This window comes from Solanum tuberosum, unplaced genomic scaffold (genome assembly GCF_000226075.1).
Source record: "Solanum tuberosum cultivar DM 1-3 516 R44 unplaced genomic scaffold, SolTub_3.0 scf00068, whole genome shotgun sequence".
NCBI lineage: Eukaryota > Viridiplantae > Streptophyta > Magnoliopsida > Solanales > Solanaceae > Solanum > Solanum tuberosum.
In genome coordinates, this window is record NW_006238994.1 from 109,339 (window position 1) to 118,467 (window position 9,129).

The window sequence follows — 9,129 nt, forward strand, 5'->3', positions numbered from 1 at the left end:
ACTCTTTTTAAGATTAAATCTCACAAACGAACTTTTATATACTATTGTAAATATTTTTCACTTTATTTGAAATTTTAAAGTTGAAGTTATTTTTTGTTATAATTTTGCAAATAATATTTAATTGTTTTATGATTTTTTCCTTAAAAAAACATGAAATATAATTTAAAAGTTGTTATTTTTATAAAATTATATGTTTTAGGGTAGAATTTGAAAAAACAATAATTAGCAAAAGTGGAAATAAGATTTTGAGCATTATAAAATTTCAAATTATAACTTTAAATTGTGTTAACAATTTTCATAACCGTATTCTCTTTTTCAAATAAAGAAAATTAAATTTTCGAAAAAAGTGATAAATTCCTGTCGAAGTGCTAAGGAAACAGAAAATTGTTAAACCTTAGTACTAAGCGTCGGCCGCCGGCAGAGAAGAGATGGGAAGGGGAGGACGCGGCGGCGGCAGCGGTGGACGGAGGTCACTTTCCTCGGCGTTCGATCGAGAGCTTCGCACCCACATTGAGTCCTGTAAGAACAATTATCTCTCCGTTGAAGATCTCGTCGACCACCTCCGTTCATCTTATCACAAGTATTCCCGCGAAAAGTTACAGCCGTTTACCAAACGGGTCCAAGATGTTCTGCAGCTCCAGAGCTCAAACCCTAACTCAACTGAAGAAGTAACGCCTCCGAAAAAGAAGCCAAAAAGAGACGGCAGCGAGCAGAGATTGCAGCTCCTTGAGAAGAAGCATATAATGAATAGTCAAAGAAAGAAGCAGGAAGGGGACGGTTCGTCGTCGACGACTCTCGCAAGTACTTCCGATAGTGATGATTCTCACTCTTCTTCATCTTCCGATGCTATTTATGGAGAGAAATTGGAAGACAAGCCTGATTTAATGAAGTCTATGCTTCGACATACGTACAATCAACAGGTTAATGGTACTCCCAAGTCCAAAAAAATTGAATACGAGGTCATTCATGACAATAATGATGAAAAAAGGAAGAAACTTGTTATGTCTAAAGGAGGAGGACAACGAAGAAACGGAGCCACTAAGGATTTAGGAGGAGGAGGAGTAGAGGGGGAAAGGTTTGGGGATAGTGAAGGGAATGTTGATGGGCCAAAGTTTAAGGATTTAGGAGGAATGGATGGAGTGTTGGAGGAATTGAAAATGGAGGTGATTGTTCCATTGTACCATCCTCAGCTGACTAAGCATCTTGGAGTTAGGCCTATGTCAGGGATACTCTTACACGGGCCACCAGGCTGTGGTAAAACAAAACTAGCTCATGCTATTGCCAATGAGACTCGAGTTCCATTCTACAAACTATCTGCTACTGAGTTGGTCTCTGGAGTTTCAGGTGAGACTGATTCTTGATCTTTCTTATTCGATCATGTCATGATTCTATCTTTGCAAGCATAATTTATCACATAATTGGTTTCTGGAATTACAGGTGAAGCTAACTGTTTGATGTTTGATTTCGTTTTGCGTTACTAATTTTCTATTAGCAGCAATTTTGTAGCATAGAGTTGCTAGTAATATTTGAGGTGTGTTCCCCCTTAGAAAATGAATATGCGAGAATATTCTTGGAAATCCGTAAGCCTGCTATTTTAGCATTAATTATGGGGCATCATTCAGTATTATGACAGTCTTGAGTGTTCTAAGGAGTGGGTGTGTGTTTTCTTATTGCTTTCAATTTAAGGGCATTTTAATTGGGTAGTTCTCCATTTCAGGTGCATCAGAAGAGAACATAAGGGAACTGTTCTCAAAAGCATACCGGACAGCACCTTCTATTGTGTTTATTGATGAGATTGATGCAATTGCTGCCAAAAGAGAAAATTTACAGAGAGAAATGGAGCGGCGCATTGTAACACAGCTAATGACGTGCATGGATGAGTCACATAGACTTGTAAAACCTGATGATGCAAAGGGAACTGCTCTAGCCACTGATAAAAGAAATAATGAAGCAAAATCAGACGGATCTAATGGTGGACCTGGTTATGTCCTAGTAATTGGGGCGACAAATAGACCTGATGCTATTGACCCAGCATTGAGGAGGCCTGGACGATTCGACCGTGAAATCGTCTTGGGTATTCCAGATGAAAATGCAAGGGTGCAAATTTTGTCTGTGCTTACACGTAACCTAAGAGTTGAAGGTGCATTTGATCTCACGAAGATAGCTAGCTCAACCCCAGGATTTGTCGGAGCAGACTTGGCTGCTCTAACTAACAAGGCAGGTAACTTGGCAATGAAGAGGATAATAGACGAGAGGAAGGTTGAGCTTTCAAGAGAATTGTCAGATGGTGAAGATGCCGAAGAATGGTGGAGAAAGCCATGGTCACCTGAAGAGATGGAAAAGCTCAGCATTTTTATGGCTGATTTTGAGGTATGATGCAGAGAATCTTGATTTATCTTTATGAGAAATATTTTTAGGTTGTGACTTGTGATCCTAAATTGATGTAGGTAATTGCCATTTGACATTTTATATCCTGTCGCTGAAACTACATATAAACACCATGGTTTTTCATTTACATGCATCTTCAAAAACCACCTTTTCTACTGTCTCATAATTGTAGTGGTTGGTTTTAACTTTCACAGTTTAATATATGATAATAAATTGCTTTACCCGTGTTTTTAATTCACTTAATATTTATAAGCTTCACATGGTAATGCTCTTAAAGGATGATGCATCCTCCTTTTAGACTGAGAAATTCAAGATCAAGTTTGGCAGTCTAGAAAGGGGGGCACATCATCCTTTAAGAGCATTATCACATGAAACTTATGCGTGTTAAGAGAATTTAACGATACGTATATGGGTAAGGCGATCAAGGATAAAACCTAGCACGCATGACCAGGGTTCAAGTTCCAACAAAGGCACAAAAAAGTTAATTGATTTCTTCCCATTTTTTGAAGTCTTTGGTGTATGGAGGTACCCCAGAACTTTTCTTGTGGAAGTAGCAGGTAACCAGTGAACTAATCAGGTGCATGAAGCTGGCTCAAACACTACCCTTATCTCTGTTAGGGATGCTCTTGAAAGTTGGAGTTCACGGGATGTTGAGAAAGCCATCAAGAGTATGTCGATGATGATCCCTGGTGTTATCTTTTGGTGTTTATGGACAGAGAGGAACAAAAGATGTTTTGATGGAATTTCAACTTCTAGAAATCTTTTGCGAGGCAGATGTCTAGTTAGCCTTTTTAGTTGGTCCAAACTGACCCGTGTAAATAATTTAGAACTCTTCTTGGATTTTGTTAGCTCTATAGCTTAGAAAGAGGCTACAAATCCTTTTTTTTGTGAGCTTAACTGATCTATCCTTGTAAAGCTTGCATCTTCTTGATGCCTTGAAATGAATCTACTTACTTCATCAAAAAAAAAAAAGGGGATTAAGTTTGGCATGTTTAATATATATTTAGTTATTTAGTAACCTAGTATCTGATACTCTTTCTGGGTATGGGATTACCTTCTATGTAAAATCTGAAACAAGCTATTTCATGTAGCCTGCTAAAACTCATTTGATAATATGCAGGAAGCAGCTAAATTGATTCAACCTTCATCTAGAAGAGAAGGTTTCTCCGCTATCCCAAATGTTAAGTGGGAAGATGTTGGAGGCCTTGATTCGTTAAGACATGACTTTGACCGTTACATTGTCAGGCGTATAAAGAATCCTAAAGATTACATGGTCAGTAATTCTCTTAAATTATGTTGAACATTCAGATATAAATACTGCACTAGTTTGTCAGCTGATTGGCTTGATAATTTTCATTTAAGACCTCCTTATGTGATGCTGTTTTCCTTTCCCTTTATCTCATGTTGGGTGCATTTATTTACTTGTTTATTTTGTCCATCTTCTTTCTTTGGGCATTTATCCTTTTCTTTGGCCAAGTTTAAGCTGGCTGCCTACTCCATTGCAGAGGATCTTTAAATTATCAATGTTAACATGGAGTTTAGTTGCCAACTTGCCATCCTTATAGAACTTCTCTGCAGCATGGAATACCAGAGTTGTACTGTTACATATCTTTTTTAAGTAGTGAAGAGCCTTCCATCATCTTCTCGATACCCCTGAGCATAATGTGCAGGACCATGTGTTCTTTTTGGTGTGATCACTTGTACTCTCTCTTAACTATATGATTGTGTCCTTGGTCCTACCAATGCGTCCAACTTTGTCACAACTGTAGTTGCAAATGTCCGATGGGACTTATGTTCATCGGGAACACTGCTACTAGGTTGGGAGTTCACTAACAAATAAATGCTTTCCCTTTGGATGGGACTTCGTAAAATTCTTGCATTTCCTTTAGCAAGCATCCTATGTGTTTTAAGTTTAGAAAGCTATCAGTTGATGATTGCAAAAGTCGTTGGGAGCAGGGGAGGACCCACATGGGTTCGAGGGGGTTCACCTGAACCCCCTCGGCAAAATATTACACTGTATGTAAAGTGAATTTTCTGTATTTATGTAGATATATTAATTTTGAACCCCCTCATGAACAAGAAGCAAGCTGTAGTGTAGTGGTAGATCTCTTTTTAAATTGACCCCTGCGTCTAGGGTTCGAATCCCATTGTGAACATTTTCTTTTTTTTAGCTTCTCTTCATTTGATTTCAGGACCAATCTTTAACGTTTTCTTTTTAAAAAATAAAACGTGCTAAAAGAGTAGATTTAAACCCAAAAAAATCCAAACGTGAAAAAAAATCCAAACAGTCTAAAAGGTTTCATGTAACGGAATTAACTTTTTGTACCTATAAACTATATACTACTACTTCTTGGAATTGTGTTTTGTTGGCTTATTCACACGTTTATACTTTTATTTTTCAAACCCTGTATGAAAATCCTGGATCCGCCACTGGTTGGGAGGATTCACTAACAAATAAATGCTTGCCCTTTGGTTGTAAAATTCATGCATTTCCTTTAGTAAGCATCCTCTGTGTTACAAGTTTAGTGAGCTATCAGTTGATGATTGCAAAAATCCAAGGTAGGACCAGTTATGTGCTGGTTTTTAGTGCCTTAACCTCAAATTGTTTGTTAATTTTTCTAATGAGTACACCTAGTATAAAACTTCTAAAAATTGTTTCATATTTCAGGGTTTTGGAGTGGACTTGGAAACAGGATTCTTGCTTTATGGTCCCCCGGGATGCGGTAAAACATTAATTGCCAAGGCTGTTGCTAATGAAGCTGGAGCAAATTTTATACACATTAAGGTTCTTGCAAATTTCTATTTTCTTAAATGACTGCTTTTTCTAATGTTTTGCACGACTGAGGCATGTCATGTTTTCTCATTTACTTATCTCCTCCGACCAGGGACCTGAAATTTTGAACAAGTATGTTGGTGAAAGTGAGCTAACTATTCGGACATTATTTACCCGTGCAAGGACATGTGCTCCATGCATTCTATTCTTCGATGAGGTGCTTATCACTCTTTCCAACTTAAACACACTTAGTTCTGTCATCTTCTCATTTTATGAGTCCCTCCACCTTCAAAAGTACGGCAGAAGTGTTTACTCATTTTTATTTTTTACAAAATTCTACACGCATCTGTAAGATGCTTGCTATTAAGTTTTAACACATAGTACAATGTGTTCAGATATGAGAGAATGTTCTACAGTGTTGCTTCTGTACCCAAATTAATAATAGAATATACAAAAATAGAAACTTTCAAAATTCTAGTGCACTTGTAAGATGCTTGCCACAAAGTCTAATACATAGTACACTAGTACAGTGTTCAAATACGAGTGCGAAGTTTTGTCGTGATGGTTTAATTGCACAAAAAAAAACTACTTGTGTCCATGTTTGACTTGTCACGCCCCTTAAGACGCAATAAATAAAATGTTACTTTTACTATATCACCCCTTATTATAACTCATCTCAGTCATTGGGAAATGAATTGGAAATGATCCGTACTTAATAGTAAGGGTAAATTGTCTCTTGGTTTTCCAAACCGGACAAGTAAAAGTGGACATCTATTTTTAGTATAGTAGAGAAGTAAAAATGGACGGAGGTAGTAATAATAGAAAATGGAAAAATAGAAAACTTTTGTGAAAAACACATGATTGTCAGCCTTTTTTCCTCGTCTGTTACATCTGTTTTTATCCTTTCATATTTTTACAGATGGATGCATTGACAACTAAGCGTGGTAAAGAAGGAGGTTGGGTCGTTGAAAGGCTTTTGAATCAGGTTTGTATGATTGGGCGTATGTTCTTGACAAAAATTGACATTATATTCTTCTTAAACCTTTGCAAGTGTGAAACTTCTCTAATAATTGCAGCTACTAATAGAACTAGACGGTGCTGATCAGAGAAAAGGTGTTTATGTGATTGGTGCCACAAATAGGTATTTTTCGTTCTTCTGGGTAATTGTGCCTTTGGTTTTTCACATCTTATTTTGGTGCTTATTCTTGTTATCATTTTTGCAGGCCTGAAGTCATGGACCAAGCTATTCTTCGACCTGGAAGGTTAGGGAGACTCCTATATGTCCCTCTACCTAGTCCAGATGAGCGTGTACTAATTTTAAAAGCTCTTGCCCGGAAAAAGCCGATAGATTCTAGTGTCGACTTGATGACCATTGGAAGAGATGATGCCTGTAAAAATTTTAGTGGAGCAGACCTAGCAGCACTGGTTTGTTCATCTTTTAACATGCTTGTTTTACCTGCCTTTACTACCCACCCCCCAAAAAAAAGGTTATAAAATAAAATAGACTGAAGCGAATGGAACTTGTCTCTTAACTTTTTTTCATGGTTGGTACTTTTATCAAAGGTGTGTTTCCTTTATTGACTTTTAGTAATTGCTTAAATGTGCTAGATGAATGAAGCTGCAATGGTTGCACTTGAAGATAAATTGACAGCCATGGCTACAGGTTGTGGTGATGGTGACACATCATCGATTATTAAGGAGTCACATTTCAAACGCGCTTTGGAAAAAGTTTCTCCATCTGTCTCCAATGAGGTACATCTGATTCTGTGACCTGAAATCATCTATAGACTACAAGTTAAGGCATTTATAATTGTATGCTAAATCCTATTTTGGTCTCTTATTATACTGTTTCTGTTTTTTTTTCTTTTCTTTTTGGGGCGGATGCAGCAAATACAATACTATCAGGAGTTATCAAAACACTTCAGAGCATCATGAAAACCTTGGTGAAGGGAGAAAGTTGCACGAAACATATTTTGGATATCGATGTTTCTTCGTGGTCTTCTTGTGAATATCCTTGAGCTATAGTTCCGCGGGAGCAAACAGAGAGGAAGGAGGAGCAGAAAAATCGTTCATCCTTCCTCTCCTTTTCTTTTGTTTTATCATTTTAGCAACATAATTTTTTGCAGTTGGCAATATGCTATCATAGTGTTAAACAGTTTTCTAATGAAGCAATAGAGACTTTGTATTTTCTCTTTTAAGCTTTCACGTACTCACTAGATTATTACAATATACATGTATGTTTTTGGAATTTTTTTGAATTGAGTATTAAGGAGGTCACATTCAACTTTAAATAATGCATTCTTTTGGACACTTTTTATTTTTTATTTGCCCAATGCTTGCCATCATTTAGTTGTTCTTGAAGAAATTGATAGAATACAAAGGAATTATGGGCAGGCAGGTGAAACAGAATAAAAAAAAGTTAGATGTCACATTTGGAAAAACATTATCAAAGACAAGACTAGTACATTTAAGGAAATTATTTTGGAAAAATGGTCTAAATACACACAATCTCTAAAATTTCCTACCATTTAAAAAAAATACAAAAATTTCCACTTGGATACATCCATGTTCTCTTTCAAATAAATCCCTCCCCTCTTGGATACATTCGTGAGCTATGTATCCGTAGGTTTTCTGATTTATCCGAGATTCTATAATTGTAAGGGATTTTTTGTAATTTGAAAAAGAATAGGATGTAATAAGCTCTTAACACCATCAGATTTATGTAATTTTTATAATTTTTTTTTTTATTAGAAAGTGAAATTCACATATTTTCTTGTGTTTGGTAGGTAAATAAAAATTATGAGAGGTGGGGTGGGGAGGTAGAAGTGTCGGATGGTGAGGATGAAGGCTAAGTGTGTAAAGATGAACTGATGAAGTGTGTTGGAGGGTGGAGAAGACACACCACATACAGTAGAGTGTGTTTGTAAAAAGACTCCCTCTATTCCTTTTTATATATATGTCATTTTTTTAGATTTTACTTGCATTAAGAAGCTAAGTAAATTTACATTTCTACCATTTTAAATGTTTTTTTAAGTCAATTTTTCAATAAATGATAAAATGCTAGATTTCAAAATCTTAAATGCATTTGAATGACTATTTAAATTTTGAGTTTGTTTTTTGGAACCAAATTTTTTCAATACGAATTGATCTAAAATTTGAAAAAATGAATTTTTTTCCACCTCAACTTTCCTATATATTTTGCGTGAAAATGATTTTTAAATAAAATCTTAAAGCAAACATGACAACATCACAAAATATTCAAATTCCATTACTTTTGTCACGACCCGAGCCTACAACCTGGACGTGGTCGACACTCGAGAGCCATTGCTGCCCCCCAATCGAACCCTCATCTTGGCTAACTACAAGAGGAAGACTAACTCAAGTATACATAAGCATCAAATTGAAAGGAATGTTTTAAAAAAAAACAGTTTACTGAATCACAAAACTTCGTTGAATATACTGAGTATGAAACATAAGTTTAAATAAAACATCTGAAAACTGAAAGACTCTCCAAAACTGTCTATCTATAAAGCCTCTACTATACAAAGATGAATGTCGGGACAAGACCCATGACTCCTCAAGGGAACTACTACTAACAACTCATAAAACTGGAGTCCTCCAGAAGCAAGGAGACCTCACTCGAAAGCTGACGAACGGATGAAGTGATCTTAACAAACTTTTGTTGAGGATACTAAGAACATGTATCTTCATCATTAAAAGATGCAGGTCGAATGACATCAGTATATTGAATGTACAAATATGTAATATAGCTGAATAACAAATAGCTGAATGAAAGGACTGCAGTAGATATAGGTATAAACTCAAATGAATGTAAAGAAATAAATGAGTGAAATCATTAAAACTTTATAAAAATACATACTTATCTCTGAACTCAACATATTAAGTGATATAATAAAAATATACTTTTAACTCTATTTGGGAGATTCTCTAACCGACAACCATCACTA

The 9,129-nt window shown here is 36.0% G+C and overlaps 1 protein-coding gene across 1 annotated transcript; it reads left to right on the forward strand.

Moving 5' to 3' along the window:
* Positions 1 to 316: 316 nt before the first annotated feature.
* LOC102588443 (cell division control protein 48 homolog C-like) lies at positions 317 to 7,455 on the forward strand. Its single transcript, XM_006345304.2, has 10 exons — positions 317 to 1,344; positions 1,718 to 2,370; positions 3,509 to 3,661; positions 5,057 to 5,173; positions 5,274 to 5,378; positions 6,081 to 6,146; positions 6,238 to 6,302; positions 6,385 to 6,586; positions 6,770 to 6,913; positions 7,049 to 7,455. Exons 1-10 carry the CDS (start codon positions 429 to 431, stop codon positions 7,094 to 7,096), a joined length of 2,469 nt encoding a protein of 822 aa, XP_006345366.1. The 5' UTR covers positions 317 to 428; the 3' UTR covers positions 7,097 to 7,455.
* The last annotated feature ends 1,674 nt before the right edge of the window (positions 7,456 to 9,129 follow it).